The sequence below is a fragment of the Lycorma delicatula genome, chromosome 8 (assembly GCF_047948215.1).
Source record: "Lycorma delicatula isolate Av1 chromosome 8, ASM4794821v1, whole genome shotgun sequence".
NCBI classification, from domain to species: Eukaryota; Metazoa; Arthropoda; class Insecta; order Hemiptera; family Fulgoridae; genus Lycorma; species Lycorma delicatula.
This window is the reverse complement of record NC_134462.1, coordinates 91,079,263-91,097,134: the sequence shown is the minus strand read 5'-3', so window position 1 is coordinate 91,097,134 and position 17,872 is coordinate 91,079,263. Positions and strand designations below refer to the sequence as shown.

The window sequence follows — 17,872 nt, the reverse complement described above, 5'->3', positions numbered from 1 at the left end:
ACCAATAAACAATTACAACTTTCTAGTTTGTAGAGAATTTACTTCTGACGAAATGAATGTGAAGTAACATTTATTAAAATTAAACAGAAATTTAGTTTGTGTTAACTGAATCTGGAGCTAAATGAAAACAAATAGAAAACTTAGCAGTGGCAGAAAATAATTGTTAATAATTGAACTGTGTTGATTTCCACTCTTTTTTTCGTTAAATGTGGTTGAAAATCTGTTTTGTGAGACCGAAAAAAGATTTGGCTCTCTTTTTTCTGATGAAATTGACCTTTTCTCGGTTTCATTGTATATGTAAATGTTTTTGTTACTTTGGTTCTAGAATCTTTCTCAAGTTTTTACTGTATTTTTCTATTTGATTTATTTTATCTGATTTCAAACTGAAGATGCGTCTGATGATGCAAACAGGTCCTCCGGTTTGATTAATGTATTTTAGTGTCTGATTTTGGCACCGAGATGTTCTTGTTGAAAATATCCTTTGTTGGTAGGCTAATTTTATTTTTCTCTTTCTTGTTTGATTGGATTATTAAATAATTTATAAATAATTATTAAATAATTTGGATTATTTCTCCCATATATTTAAATTTGTTAACTTGATTGATTTTTCATATTTCATTTTTAGGGACTCGGGAGAATCTTGGTTGGTCATGAATTCTGCATTTTTCAAAGAAATTTTTAACCTTATTTCCCTTGAAAATTATTTTAGTTGGTTTACTTGATCTGCTGCCTTTTCAAGGTTCTGTAAGAAAATTGTAATATTTTCAGCAAAGGCTAAGCAGTTATTACAATTCCTTTCAGTTTCAGACTCAATTTTATTTAGTGGTGTGTTCCAACTTTTTTCATCTTATTTTCCCAATTTTAGTTCTAACTTTGTGATTGGACGAGTCTGTTCAGTAATGTTAATTGCGTTGGGATCCACACCAAATTCTTCTAGGAACTTTGAATAAGGAAGTTCTGTAGATTGAGTTGTATACCTTTTTGAATCTACGAAAACAATTACTTAGTTTTATGGCTTGTAATTTTTCCCTTATTGTTTAAAGGTTCAAGATTTGCTCTGCACATGATCTTACTTTTCTGAATCCTTCTTCATATTCTCCTAGTTGTTAAGTCTATATTAATTCACTCGAAGTGCATTTCAAAGGATTTTATTTGTCACAGGTAAGAAGGAAATTCATTTGTTGTTGTTTACTTACGTTTCATCTTCTTATTTGTGTAGTTTATGTATTAATGCATTTTTCCAGTCTTGTGAGATTTTGTTCAGTTTTCTATATCTCTTCTAGCAAGTTCTTCAGTTTTCTCTTGTTTTTTCATGATTCTTCCTGTAATTCTGCTGCAGTTAAGTTATCATCTGCTTCCTTATAATTTAATTTCTGGGTGATTTTGTCTATTTTCATTTAATTATGTATTTTGGGTTTTTCAGTTCATGTTGCTAGATTTTGGAATTGAAATATTACCTCAGGTTCTTGGTAGTTTAGTAATTTTTCAAAGTACTTGCTGGAAATTTGCAGTTGTCTTTGTTGTTATGGCCTAATTTTCTATTTTTACCCTAAAGCAAAGGCTGGGTGATTGATATTTGGTAAGTGTGGTAAATTTTAATTTACTTATTTATTTAATTGAAATAGACAGGCATGAAACCCATGAATACAATATCATATTAAAAAAAAAAAAAACATAAGTACTTAACAAAATTATCATTCATAAGTTAGAATAGCTCTTGATAAGGCATTAACTGTACTGTAAGTGTACTTTACACAGTAAAGGTAGTCTAGTAATAGAGATATATGAGATTTGATTGAACCAAGAAAATATTGAAAATTATGCCTAAGCAGTCTAGTCATTATTATATGTAAGTCAAAACTGAAATAATTTAGGATAGTCAAAATAACTACTAAAAATTTTATTAGCAAATATTAATCTGTCCTTGTCAGAGGTGATTCAATTCTTGGTATTTTTAACAAATTAAAAATATTAATAAAGTTAATGATCGGTAAAGTGCATAGAATCACAGATTTTATAGGCTGCATATCTAAGAAAAATTCTCTGTGGTATTTCTAGTAATTTTAATTGCAAGTCGGCAAAAGGTCACTAGACAACAGAGCCATAATTTAGTACTACAGTATATAAAATGCATAACCAAAAAAATTCTCCCGAGTTAATATTTCTAAAATTTGTAGAGAATCTCTTAATTAAATTTACAATTTTTAGTGTCTTACAGTATAATCTTCGTATTGACTGAAGGATAACTTCGTATCAAAACCTACACCTAAGTCTTTAATAGAAGATAGCTTTTGTATTATTCAGTTACACAGTTATATCAACATTTGCAAACCTTCTAAATTGAGTATGAAATCAATTTTTTTTAAGTTGGAAGAAATAATATATAAGTTAATTTTTATACAAAGTTCAAGTCAACAAAGTAATTGAATATCAGCTAGATTCATAATAATAGGCTTAAACAATTTCATATCTGCAAAAAAAAAAAAAAAAATATGAGTAGTGTGTAATGAAACTGATGTCATTTATAAATACTATGAAAATTGTAGAACCTAAATGTATGCCTTGTCTTAGGAAAAGAAGAGCATTTCAAGAATGATTGAAGAGCTTAGTTAAAAACTGTATAAAAAAGGCAGAGCATTTCTTCACTAAAAGAGGATGAATATATTCTGGGCCTGTCAAAGAATTATTAGATCAAATGGCCTCTTTCAACATCATTCTCAGTTAATGTTTAACTGCACCAGTTAAATGTAATTTTAGTTGAGGAAAAATCATTGCTAGTATTCACTCCCAAATTTTTTTTAGCAAAAACGTACAATACCAGTGCCCTTATTAGCATACTCATTTCAAAAAGCATACAAGGTAGATAGATCTATTGTTGTCATTATTATTAGCAAATTTAAAAAAATCTTTGGAATCATCAGATAAAGATTCCTAAACTTTAAAAATATAAATTTTCTATGTTTGAAAGTTTCTTAATAATTTTAATTAAGATTTAGCCCAAAACTAGTATTATTTAAGCATACAGTGTTTCTTACAAGACAACCTATCTTTAGTTTCAATGATTATTTTTTTGGGGGGGAAACACATCATTGTAATCATGGAAACAATTTGAATAAGTTGACGATATTTTGAAAGTAAAGTATTTAATATTAAGCTTTTAATTGAGTTTGGAAAGGTTTGAAAAGATCATTCAAAGAGTACAGTCACAGCTAGTAGTTGAGCATGTATCCTGTTTGTTGCTATTATGACCAGCGACATGCAGGCATGGTTAATATTGTCTTTCACACAGTTTTATCAGATACTTTATACTTTGTTAATATTATGAAGTATATTTTTGAAGTATATTATGAAGTATATATTTTTGCATTATTATTATACTGTTGGTGTTGTTATTTTCATTTATTTTTGCAACTGTTCGCAATATTTCTATCAAAGACTCATCTGTTTAAAAAGAACAACAGATTACATAAAGGTATTAAAAAATCATATCAGTTAACATTATACATTTATTTTAACTATGAAACTTAAAAAGTGTAAAAGCAGTTGCAAGCAACCATTTTTTCTGGAAACCACTACTGGATTTCAGCTTTCCTCCAGTTGTTGGTAGTAACTTTATTTACCGCAAACGGGTGATAAGTTGAGTTTCCATTCTTATTACACTTCCTTCTTGTAAATAATTTAAAAATTCATTTGTAAACCAATTTTTAAAACTGTCCCTATTCATTTCTGAATGATAATCTGAAGAACAGGCTTTCAATTTACTGCTGTAAACCTTACGTTGTTTAAGAATCCTGTTTTAGCTGAACCTGCATGACATACTATTAGACTGCCTTTCTGATGAGCATTTTAGTTTTAATGTGTAATTTTCTTTGAATCTTTCCATATGCATTTATGAAAATGATTTTCATTAAGCCATGTCTTATCTATGTAAAATATATGATCATCACATGACACTTTTAATTTGTGAAATATATTTAAAATTCAATTCTTTTTAATGCAATATCTGGTTTTTCCATCAAGAAATGTTGACCATCTTCAGTTTTTTTTTTTTTAATAACAAAAACCAATTTTTTTCACAATACGACGAACGGTCGTAGACGATAGATTTACATCCAGTTTTCCCGTACTTCCTCTTTGAAGTTCTTAATGGTAGGGATTTCATTCTGAACGGTAGGGGTAGTACTGATATAAGATTGTGCACAATGCATGACTGTTGAAATATTCCAGTAACAGATTTGCATTCCGTGGTCCTATTTTCCTTGGCATTTCAAACTGAATGCAAGTGTCAATACAATAGCACTCCTACATATCCTTTGTAGTGACCTTCATCTAATGTTCATGTTTCGGTGATGGGTTCATGAACTTTATCAAAGTAAATTGCACTACGGAATTCAAAGTCTTATAGCTTTTGAGTAGAGGGTATACTGAAATGAAACGACTAGCACTAGATAGGGAATCTTGGAGAGCTGCATCAAACCAGTCAAATGACTGAAGACAAAAAAAAAAAAAAAAAAAAAAAATAGCTTTTGAAAAAATGTTTATTTATTGCAGATTGCATTTCTCAAACCACTCTTAATTGTACAGCCTTGTTGACCAGTAAATAAAGGTGTCTCCATCTCATTCATATTACACTTAAGATAGTTACAGAGAAATTACAAAAAAATCTTTAACTTATTACCCAATAAAAAAATGCTTAACTTACTATTCTAAACTGTCTTTGACATAGGGCGATACTGTTAAATAAACTTGCTAAGAAACCAGCACGAACTGAACATATCAAAATAAAATATTGTTATGATTTATTAGATATCATAGCTAAGGGCTTAATGAACCCATCAGACTGAAGACTGGCATTGCAATTGATTTTTACTAATATACAATGACATAATATTAATATACTGTAATCAATATTGAGACTGTACTGCCTACTGAGAATGCTTCTTCAGCCCTTCACATATTTCCAATTTCCACAATTTTAAATCAATTATTATGATCCTCACCATAAAACAGGAATTAATTCAACTCAACAAATAAAAATTCTACAAAATTAATGCCTGATATTAATGGAAATTTATTTTTTTTACACCTAATGTTAACCGAAATGTGATGTTTTTACCTGAAAACAACCTGTATGCTTAATTACAATTATTGAGAAACAATTGTTTAATATAATTTTAAAAATAGAAGCTTTTTATGTATTGGTTTGGATTTTATAGCAATTTAAAGTTCATGTTTTCAAAAAAAAAAAAAACTGCAAGAAATTCACCTTTCACGCCCCTAATTTTCAAACGAATGACTAACTAAAATCGGCTGAATCCAGTTAGTGCAAAAATAATTGGAGTTTCTGATACCTTCATTTTTATTGTGTGATTTTTTTTTAAACTAAGATGCAATAGTTTAAACACAAGCGCCATCTTTCATAGTGACCACTGTAATACATAGCTGCAACTCTTCAGCAAAGATTTTTATATCATGATCAATATAAAATTCCGGTGAGGCACGACATGTTTCATATGCTATAAAATTCCATTTCCATATTCAACACACAAGCTTTAAGCTTATGTGACAACAAAAAATAAATAGATATTTAGGGTCAAACTATCATTCATTAAATGTTGAATCTTACAGAATTTATATTTTTATAATCTGGTATGTATTCATTAGATATAAGATTAGAATTTAAAATCTTAGGTAACATTATCTTTAAAGGTAAATTATATTTGTCACAGAAATTTCACCATAAAAACAATATTAACACTAATGTTTGTAAGATTATAAAAACCGAATCGGTAGAATTACTCAACAGTTGAAAAAATTATTTGATTGTAAAAGATTACAATATGTAGAAAAAATCTGTAAGGTGAGTGCATTTTTAACGTTTGAATTTGGATGATTAAATTCGGCCTAACAATCATTTTCTAGGTTTTCTCATACAAAGCCTGGGCCATTAAAGTCACCAAATAATAATAATAATAATTTGACTGTGGCTACATAGTTAATGTGCATGTGTGTGTGGAGGGGGGGAGTGAATTAGAGGTATAGTTTATTTTAATTTTATGAATTATACAAAAAATCATAAACATTTACTTTGTAGCATTCATTTTTTGTTCTGGCAGCAAGTAGATTTAGTACAACTGAAACAGGAACAGGTTGATACGATTAATGGTGATATTCCAAAAGATCCTTTAGCAATTGAAGAGACAAACTCAGTTAAATCAAAAACTGTAAAAGTTGAAAATGAAGTGGTAAGGGTGTTAGATTTTGCATACATTGGAACACCAATTATCTAGATGAACCTTTGCAAGGCCAGATCTGGATAACTGGAAAAGATAATTTAAAAAATTTAATATTTATATATATATAGTAAAATTAAAAATAAATTTTTAACATATGTACAATGTAAGAAAAAATTAATATGGTACAGTAATGTGGTGCAAAAAATGCAATGTGTAGAAATTTGCTTTTGTAATTACTTAAGGAAAGTCCTATATAGTATAGTATACCATATATAGTTCATCTATATATAGTTTTTTCTATATGAATTGCCAAAAAGGCAGTAAAAAACCCCCATAAAATAAAGATAGAAAACAGAATTCTTGTTGAAACAAAGATTTGAGTGTACAAGACTACACATTTTTTACATGTCATACATATCCTCATGTCATTGAGCCATGGTGGGGTAGCTTTATTGTTCACACTAGTTGAACAAATTGCAGTTATTTAAGAGACTAATATATATATATATATATATATAGGTCATAACCTTCATAATATAATAACCTTTGATAACATCTGGATCCATTGCCTTCTTTCTTTCCATACTACTTCTACACAATCCAATTTGTGTTTAGTTGTCAAACCTAAAACATCTCGTTTATCTTGCCGCTTCAACAACATTTTTTCCACCTTATCACACTCTGCATGAATTTCATTTTTGTTTAATTTCTTTTGCAATTTATGTTTTGGAATACTATGCCTGTATTTTCTTACATTACCCGTAAGTCCGTATTTCATTCGCTCAAAGCCAAAGCAAGTTCAGAGGCAATAATAATTATCAGAATAAAAACAGTAACCTTTCTCTGACAGGTTATATTTATTAAATATTAGTTTGTTTTCACAGTTTATAAGGGTTTTTCTTTATCTTATTTTTAAAGGAATCTGAGAAAGTTTTACCGCAGCTTAATCTTAACATGAAAACCGATGAACTTGAAATAAATTATTTACACACTGTGAAGACAGAAGAAGAGGTAGAATTTTATCCAGATCATGTAAGTATTTATTATTATTGGATATTGTAACAAATATGATTGATTTGTCTCCTGTTAATTTTATTACTGTATTTCTTTGTTAATTAATGTATTTTTTTCATTTCTGTGAGTTCTGTTTTAAAAAGATTGTTTTTAATTTTATTTATTTCTATTTAATTAATACGGACGTATTAAGTTGTGTGTAAATGATAAATTGTTAATGCGTGAGGGCAAAAGTGTTGTTTTTAAACTTCAGTGATGTCTAAAATGTGTGTATTTTAACTTGTTGATAGAGTTCTCATTTTAATAAGCTCTGGGTAATCGGTTGTTAATTGAAATCATTTGTCATATTTGAATATTTATTAGGTTAGTAATTAAACCTTACCCGATACAGATTAAACAGTCATGACATATAATTTTATTAATGAAATAAAAATAAAATAAAATTTAATTCTGTATTTACATTAGGAAAATTAACATATTTTCATATTACAAAAGATATTTGAAGTTATTACCCTGCAGACATGTTGCAGAAATGCTAAAGTAATCATACTGACAGTCATCTGATGTAAAATGTTATCAATGACTTCACTTTTTTTGTGAACGTTCACCTTCAGTTATTGTTAGTGCAATTTTAAAAATACGGTAGTGTAGAGGGTTTTATATTTGTACAGCATTATAACGTTATAAAAAATGTATGTTCAAAAATGTTCATTTAAAGGTTTTTTTAATTTCTGTATAAAAAACCCATGATCCTCTCTAACTTGGTTGCCTAAATAGGGATTAAGCACATGTTAGGTCTCGTATAAAATACCAAGCTGTCTAACCAGAATCTAGACCCTTCAGGGCTCAGATAAACCCAGGTGAATCTTAGCCTACCCCATGGCTGCAGATGTCGCTTCGCTAGCCATTCCCAATTTACCTGGACTGGCACCCTGGACACTGCAAAGTTTGCTTAGGTTGCCATCCACTCAGAGGGCTCCACCTTCTAGTCCTTCGCATTGTATGTTATCCTCATGGTTGTGAGAATAATACTGATAAATAATTATTCTGGCTTTACAGAAACCTGAAAAAGAAACTAAATTACAAAATAAAGAATAATAAAAACTGTGGTAACTAAAGTACTCATACCTTTGACGACAAAAAATTCATAACATTTCTTTGCAATGGTAACAGAAATATAGTAATGAAGTAAAAGGATTAATCTATATTTTCCTTAATGAATATCTTTAATCCACAACTTCACCCACCCTGGGAGCTACGGACTCGGTTGAAGGATTAAAACCTTCTCTGGGATAACACGAGTTTATCCTGCAAATTCGAAAATAATTGGTCATTTGGTTCTTGCATGATGCGTTAACAAACAAACAGACTATATATATATATATATATATATATATATATATATATATATACATTTCCAAATAATTATGATCTGGAGAGTGTACCTGATTCATGCAAAAGTTAGCTTTTAACCTACTAAAAAATACCCTGTTCGAATTTTGAAAATTGGACAATTGTTTGCAGAGATGTTACAAGAGCACCATATTGCACCTTCCAAAACAACGCCCTAGGGGCATCCCGATTGTTACCCGTTGATGTTAATGATTGGTCTAGTTTCCCATGAGGTGCACGTATATCTCACCACTCTAGCCTCATACGCAGTCTCCACAGGAAGCCTTATGTTAAACAGAAATCTTTTAAATTATTTAATATTACTCGTATTTGTAATATTATTCAATTGACTGATACGAATCATCAGCTCAAACAGTGATACAGACTCACAGTTCATTTATTCAATTCATTAAAGTTTATGCTTCAACTGGCAAATCTCCACTACTACATACATATATTTTTTTCTACATCAGAAAGATATCAAAAAACCTCAATATGCTGAGAAACACGGGTAAAAATTTGGTTGCGATTGATAAGAGTAGTTTTTCTGTTTATCCCTAACAAACAAAAGTGCTCTTCCTCTTTGTATAACAGTATTGATATAGATAGAAGTGTTATCAACAAGTACTGCTTTGTTGAGGTGAATTAATTTGAAGTTCTTCCAAAAATCTTTTAATTTGAAAGTTGTTTAAAAAAAATTACAGATTGGTTGCATGATTATATAAATGTAAATGTAAATATATAAATAAAAAATATGAGTGGAAATCTCATACACAATCCAACAGCTGTTTTTAATGTGAATTGATTTTTTTAACAACTTTATGTTTTCATGCAGAACAAACATATTTTGCTGCTTTTGTAAAATTAGATGCTAATATTTTTATAATTAAACTATTAAAATCCCCCAATATCTTCATCGTTCGCATACCATCTAATTCATAAACTATACAATGGTGACTTCACTTGTCATAAAGTACTTGTGTAGCTATTTATAATTATTATTGCTTTACATCTATTCTCAAACTTGAATATTTTCTGGTTCTATGGAAAATAGCTGAAACCAACAGAACTAGGTAAATCACCTAATATAACATCATATCGGCCAATTAGCATGCGAGTTGTGTGGTGGTAACAGGCCCACTAGACACAAACATAGTGCTTGCTAGAGTAGTGAAGTAGACTATCATCGTGAAGGCGATCATCTGTCCAGGTGGGTGGTTGTTTTTTTTTCATGTTGCTGGATTTTGGAATCAAAATCTTTCCTCGAGTTCAAGGTAGTTTAATAATCTTTTGAAGTACTTCTATAATTTTTCAATTTTCTTTGGCGTTAAGGCCTAATTTTTTTCATTTTTATCCTCAAGCAAAGGGGTGGGTAATTTGTATTTTGAATCATTGGATAAAGATTTCTCAACGAAACAGTATAATTAAAAAATAAATCTTTGTGACTAACAATATTACATATACTTTGTTCTTAAATAATTCTTAATTATAAGTAGATCTATATTGTTTTTGAATCTTTGGAAGTTTTTATTATTAATAATTGTGATAATAAGTTATCAGCTGTGATAACCACTTTGAAAATTAAGTTTTTTTATAAATATTTTTGGTACATGATAATCAACAATATTGTTAATACATAACTGCAATTCCTTAAAAAAATTTGTTTATCTGTGGTTAATATCTAATCCCTTTCAGGCATGGCATTTCTTTTATGCTATAAAATTCAGTTTCCATGTTCCATGTACAAACTTCAAGGTTACTAATATAAAAGAATAAGTATTATTTACAATCAAACTCTCATTTAGTGAATGTTACAAAATGAATATTTTTATATCTGGTAAGATTTTATGAGGTATAAAATTAGAATCAAAATCTTAGATAACGTTATCTCTAAGGTAAATGATATTTATCATGATAAAAAAATTTCAGCATAAGCAATATTAACATTAATGCGAGTAAGATTAGAAAAAACAAAATCATGAGAATTTACCTCAAGAGTTTTAACAATTATTTGATTGTAAAAGATTACAATTTTTAAAGAATATGTAAGGTGAGTAGGAGTATTTTTTGATAACACGTAGCAAAACCTGGCATCTTAAAGTCACCTAATAATAATAGTAATAATGTAACTGTGGCTGCACTATTTATGTAAGTGTTAAGCGATTTAAAGGTGCGATTTATTTTTATTTCATAAATTATACAGTGTCATAAACATATTTACTTTCAAGCATTCATATTTTGCTTTTTGTTACAGCAAGTAGATTTACTGCAGCTGGAAGAGGAACTGCTTGATGTTAGTAACGGTGATATTGACAAATAATCCTTTAGCGATTGAAGAGACTGACTTAGTTAAATCAGAAAATTTAAAAGTTGAAAATAAAGCGGCAAGAGTGTGAGATTTTGCGTACAGTGGAACACCAATTATCCAGATAGACCTGGCAAAGCCAAATGTGGATAATTGAAAAGAATAATTTTAAAAAGTTTTATCTTATAAACTGCACTTATAATTTTATATTTAATGGGTAAGACATAAGCAAAAAAAAAAATTAAATGGAAAAAGTAAACATATTTAAGAAGAAATTTGAAAATGAAAATACAATGTTCAACGTAAGAAAAAAGATATATAGTAATATGATACAAAAAATAAGTATAAAAATTTACTTTTATAATTAGTTCTACAAAGGCCAGTTATATATTTTTGCTAAAAAAGTATATATAAGTATATAATTGCAAAAAAGGCAGTTAAAAATCCAGTATAAAAAATATTGATAAAAATAAGTGGTATTGAAGCAAGGATTTGTTTGAATACTAATTAAATTTTTTAAATAATGTACTAGTTTTTTTTAAAGTTCTTTGTCTGGATTTTAAGCAGTCCAGTTATCATCTGGAAAATTGGTGTCCCAGTGTATTATCTTTTCATTACTATTATTATTATCTAGTTTGTAAATTTTGGATTACATCCGATCCATTTCTAAACTCATATGTAGTATTATTTCTAATTATTACCTTTTAGGAGAGCATGTGAACTTAACCATCATGGCTCTACTTCCTTCTCTTTTTAAAACCTCTTCATCTGTTCACTATGTTTCTTCTTCCTCTCCTCAGTTCATCTTCTTTCTATTGTTTGTCGTTTTTGCTCTTGTTCAATTTTCCTATTTCTAATTTCATCCATAAATTTTCTTCTGTGCTTGATTTCTTCTTCTGAGATTTGGAGTCGTTCCAGGTTGTCTTGTGTCTCTTTCATCCAAATGGACTTTAATTTACTTGGCTTGATGATGTTGAAAATTTTCTTAGTGAGTTTATCATATTCAGTCATCCTGCTTAAGTGTCATATGTGTTTTTGTTAAATGAATTGCAGAAAAGTCAGTTGAAAAACCCAGTAAAATAAAGATCAATAAAAAATTTCTTATTGAACCAAAGATTTATTTCAATAGTGTTTAAATTTTTCAAATAATGTATTGCTTTTTTTTTAAGTTTCCTAGTCTGGATTCAATTAATCACCAACATACTTACCACTGTGCCAAATAACCTCAAATAACAAAAAAATAATCACCAAACATAATAACAGAACCCTAAAAACCTAATATGAAAATTTGACTTTCATGGGATGCTGCATTGTCAGTCTGTACAAAATCCTGTAACAGAGCTAATCAAAACTAAGGAAGGCAAACTTAAGGGTAAATTTATAATTATAGTCATAACATTAATACTAAGATTATTTAACATGTTTTTGTATTATTTAAGTTGTTACAAAATAGTGTTAACAACATAACAGATATAACAGTATTTTTTTACTCCAATTTATACCATGTTGTAACAAGACCGGTATAATGAGGCTGAGTAAAGGATTCCTACCGATTATAAAAGTAATGTTAAGTACAATTGGAGGAATCCAGAAAGGGACAAAAAGTAGAAACTTTTTGTAAAGTATGGTCGTTTAACAATTATCCTTTGTTATACTGCCTGTTAACATGCAGTGAACACCTGTTTTATGGTGAGAAGAGGCCAGGTTTGGAATTCATGGGAACAAAAGCCTTGAACAACTGTTTTCACACTATGAGTTGGGTCCAGTCTGGTAGGTAAAGAGGCTAGAAGTATAAATAGCTCAGTAAGACCAGCTAAAAGAGAGTTCTATTAGAACCAGTCTGCAAGGTGTTACGACGTCAGTCCCACAAGGGCAGTTCAGCAAGGAGAGGCTGCGAGTTGTGTGAGTTCGGTGGAGTATTGCAAACCAGTCCAGCGAATGAGAGTCACAGGTGTGTCTGCGAGATGGGAATGCAAGACGTCAGTCCAGCAAGGAGAGTCTTGAATCCAGTTCGATAAGACTAAGATGATGCCACGAGTAATTCCAGTAAACAAGAAATACTATCGGTGAGTTATAGTAAAACTATAAGTGTATAAGTGGAAGAAATAATGCGATAAACTTTAGGTAGATAGCAAGGGTATTTGCAAGTGAAATTTATAAGATAGTTTGTTAATATAAGACAAAGTGTTTAAAAAGGGTTAAAACTAGCAGTTTCTTTTGTTAATGAGTTGATTCTAGTTTTGTTTTTTCTACCTGGAATAAATTCTGAACGATTTTTTGAAATCTGTCCTATGTATACAATCTGTATTTCCTATTGACACTTATGATGTGTAATATTTTGATTGTTATTCTTTGTTGATTACATTATTTATTTGGATTTGTTATTGACACGTACTATTATCATTTACTACTATTATCCTGATTATTATTGTGGTTGTAATTACTATATTAATAATTGTGTTCATTATTTGTTTTATTATTGTCACTTATTATTATTAATTTGTCTGGTTATAATTATGACATTTTAAACCAGTAAGTTGTAATTATATAAACATTCTAAATTGTCCACCTCTCAATATTCTGATCGAGCCACGAAACATGCGACAATATACTAAGCATAAAAGTGTACAACACAATATAAATATTATTTACTTCATCATCATATTCTTGTTTCTTCGTCACATTACTAAATCTAGAATGTTGAATTTTAATAATGAGTATGTGCAGTCATTTGTTATAGTATTATTATGTTTAATTATTTTTATTCTTTTTCTAAGATAATAAATTAAAATTTTAATTGATCTCAGTCTTTATATTTTTTTTGTTTATAAGAATTGATGCATTTTAGTAATTTGCTCTCTGAATTGAAGAGGATTGTATTTGCCACCGCTTTTCTTTTGTAAAACAGAGCATTGAACATAGTGATATTTAAAAGTTGGCAGAACTGCTTTTATATCAACCATTATTGTCTTTTCTTTCGAGCGGGTGTGTGCTCAGCATTTGATCGATCCTATCAACTCTGTCCATAAATATATAATCATTGACAACGTTTGGAAGCATTGCCTTCTTTCTTTCCTTACTATTCTATGCATTCTAATTTGTGTTTAGTTGTCTAACACAAGACATCTCATTTATCTTGCCGCTTCACTATCATTTATGACACACTGATTCAGTTTCATTACTTAATTTTAAAGTAGATTTATATTGTTTTTGAAGCTTATGGAACTTTGTAATTGCGATAAAAGCATTTATGTTTTGCTTTTTGTTACAGCAAGTAGATTTACTACAACTGGAAGAGGAACTGCTTGATATTAGTAATGGTGACATCGAAAAAGATCCTTTAACAATTGAAGAGACCAATTTAGTTGAAAATGAAGTGGTAAGGGTATTCGATTTTTCATACAGTGAAACACCAATTATCCAGATGAATCTCTTTGCTAGGCCAAATCGGGATAATCGAAAAGGATAATTTAAAAAAGGTTTATCATATATACTGTAAAATAAGTATATACAGTAAAATTAAGCAGAAATTTGGAACGTATGTACAATAAAAGAAAAAGGAGATATAGTAATATGGTACAAAAAGTACATTATGTAGAAATTTGCTTGTATTACATTAATCGACAAACTGAAAAATATAATGAATTTTGGTGAAAAGAAATCCAACCCTCCCCTTCGCTCAGTAGGTGTGAAAACCATTTAGGTTGTACTTTATAAAAATCCAGTCCAACAAACTAACTATAAAGTTATTGACATTACTTCTTAAACCATTTGAAATTATGATTATGATTATAATCTGTAGATTAAAACTTTGAAAATTATTTTTCAAATTACACAAAATTTTGCTCTTAAGTATTCTCAAAATTTTTAGGAGTTGAAAACTTATTTTTTTAAAATGAGACAATGTAGGTTGTGATACCTCATTGGAAGCCCCTTGCATGACAAGTAATTTTGTACAAATAAAATAAAAATTGGTTCACTGGTATTTATGTTATGATTAAAAATGTGTTTTTTTTTTATGTTATGTTGAGATACAGTGTTACTGACCCAAAGCATTAGGTCTGAAGTCATCCATTCTTGTTAAAAATATGGGTTTTAGGTTTCTCCATTATTGATTAAACGTATCAGTAAACACAGCATTAAAACAAAAGTTAAACATACAAAAAACCAATAATAAGGTACCTTATCTTTGCTAGTAACATGCTAAACAATCTATTACCAGATAAACTTAATAAATAATTAAAAACTAATTCATAAATGAATAATAGTTAATCAAAAAATAATGTTTTAATTATTCTTTACCTAATTATATATATATGTATATATTGCCTACAGCAATTTTTTGTTTTAAATTGTACAAATCTCAAACTTTTCTTTGTTACAACTTGTAATATAATCCCAAACAAAAAAGTCCAAAAGACTGATATGTGGGAGATCTAGTTGGCTATGCAGTTGGACCTCTCATCTGATCCAACATCCAGGGAAGCCTTGTTCAGAAACATTGTAACATCTCAATAAAAGTGTGGTGAAACACTATCTTGTTGGAAACTGTATCCTGCAGGAATCTGAGGAACAACAAAGTTTTCAAGCAGTTGAGGTACGTTTGCCTTCAAACAGTGGGCTCCATGAAAAAACTGACTGATGGTGCCAATTTTATTCCGTCATAATCGGACATTGATTTTTAATTTGTCTCTTTCATTTGCAATTGTAATTATTAATTATTTTTGATTTTACAGGTTACTATCGATAAAGGAAGCATCAAGGGAAGTATCAAAATATCCAATGAATGTAACTGTGCATATGGTGATGTAACAACAGAAGAAAATTTAGTGGAGAATATAAGTAGTGAAAATGTGTTATTTTTCCAGAATGGGAAGAAATTGGTTTGTGAATATTGCGATGAAAGATTCCGATTAAATGTTATTTAAAGAGACCCATTAACTTTCATTGTAAAAAAAAAATAATAGTAATTTTTGTCAAAAGTCTCTTATTCATGATAACGATTTAAAACCCCACCTTATGCATAATGAAGAGAAAAATTATATTTGCAACTTTTGTCAAAGACTTTTAATCAAAGTGCTAATTTAAAATTACATTTAAATATTCATACAAAAGAGAAAAATTATGTTTGCAACTTCTGCCAAAAGGTTTTTTATCAACCTTCTAATTTAAAGAAACATCTTAATATTCACACAAAAGAGAAAGATTATGTTTGTAATTCTGCCAAAATGTTTTCAGTCATTCTTCTACTTTAAAGACGCATCTTAATATTCATAGAAAAGAGAAAAATTATGATTGTAACTTCTGCCAAAAGGTTTTCAGTCATTATTCTAGTTTAAAGAAGCATCTTAATATTCATACAAAAGAAAAAAATTATGTCTGTAAATTCTGCCAAAAGGCTTTTAATTATCTTTCTAATTTTTAAGAAGCATATTAATTTACACACCAAAGAAAATATTTGTTTGTAACATTAGTCAAAAATCTTTAATGAGAGTTATACTTTAAAAAATTACTTCTTTTTGTTGTAATGATTATGTTTGTAAGGCGGAGGTTATGTGTGTTTTCAATATTGTACAAAATAAGTTATACTTAAGTTTACGTGAAGATATTGGTGCAACTTTTAAAATTACTTTTCCTGATAGTTGTATAGTGTCAAAATTCCAGCTTGGAGCTATTAAATGCTCTTGTCATCAGTCATGTTCCTGTACTGTACTTTGATGGCATTCTGCAAATACACTGGACTAATAATGACAAAATATTTTTCAAGTAAATATTAGTAAAGTTTGTTTTCTGTTCTAGTTTTCTTATCTGTATTACTTTTAGTTTTCCTTTAGTTTTGATCATACATATATTCTTTATTAAATTGAAATATATGTATCTTAATGTTTTTATGCAAACCAAGTTATGAAATATAGTTTTCTTTTTACTTGACAAAATAATGTAGGCTAGTTTTTGTGAAAAAGTTCAGCAATTCTATGTGTGTGCCAATTGTTTTAAAATTTTTAAAAATTGCTTTAGTTAGCTTTTATTCCTTATCTGTTACTTTTAGTTACCATAATGTTCATCAGCAAAAAACTTATTATATTTTTGTTATTTTTTGTTTTGTACTTTACAATGTAAATTACTGAAACAATTTATCACAAAAATTAGCCAAATTTTAAATGTATATTGAAAAAATCTTTAAAAAATGAATTAATTATAGAAAAAAAAGTGTGAGTTGGGCAGCTACACGGGTACGGTAAAGACTGCAAAAAAAATAATTTATGTACTTTGCAGAGTAAAGTACCACAGCTGCTCATCGGAACCGGCTCACCTAAGCATACTGGCACAGATGGGCTGTTTTCAATTCGGGTGTAACTTATCTGTAGTGGATGGCATAGACAATTGTAACTGGCATCGACTGATAATATTGTTTATTATTCTTCAAGTGATAAACTTTTGATATTGGAATTAATTTAATTAATTTCGGTTGTTATCTCTTGATAAGATAGACTGCTGTAGCTTAGTTTATCAAGCTATCATTTATATATATATTTTTTTTTTTTTTGGGGGGTATCAACGGATGCAGAATTATCCCCTAAGTACAATTTTGAGACATGCGAAGTCGTAGCTCCCTCCCATCTGAGGATACAGCCTCACAAGGGGCTGGACCCTCGAAGGGAGCAACTGGAAGGAGAGAGAGTGGCACAGTGGACACTGAAGGTATGGATACTATGGTGAGCACCCAGGAAAAGAATAAATGGAGGGAAACCGAGGGCAGAGTAGCCAAAAGACCTAGAGCGGGTTCTTCGGAGGAGGAAGAAACCCCCCTCCTACTCTTAAGGAAATTACCTACAAATTAGGTAATGCAATCACACAACTGAGACAGATGACTGGCAAGGGGAGTCAAACTGCAATCAAAGCCCATGAAAGGGAAGTTAAAGAA

The 17,872-nt window shown here is 29.4% G+C and overlaps 1 protein-coding gene across 1 annotated transcript; it reads left to right on the top strand.

Annotated features, from left to right (window-relative positions):
• Positions 1–3,222: 3,222 nt before the first annotated feature.
• On the top strand, positions 3,223–16,910 carry LOC142329495 (uncharacterized). Its single transcript, XM_075374168.1, has 6 exons — positions 3,223–3,267; positions 6,117–6,245; positions 7,155–7,268; positions 10,897–10,935; positions 14,219–14,326; positions 15,684–16,910. Exons 1-6 carry the CDS (start codon positions 3,223–3,225, stop codon positions 15,873–15,875), a joined length of 627 nt encoding a protein of 208 aa, XP_075230283.1. The 3' UTR covers positions 15,876–16,910.
• Positions 16,911–17,872: the final 962 nt, after the last annotated feature.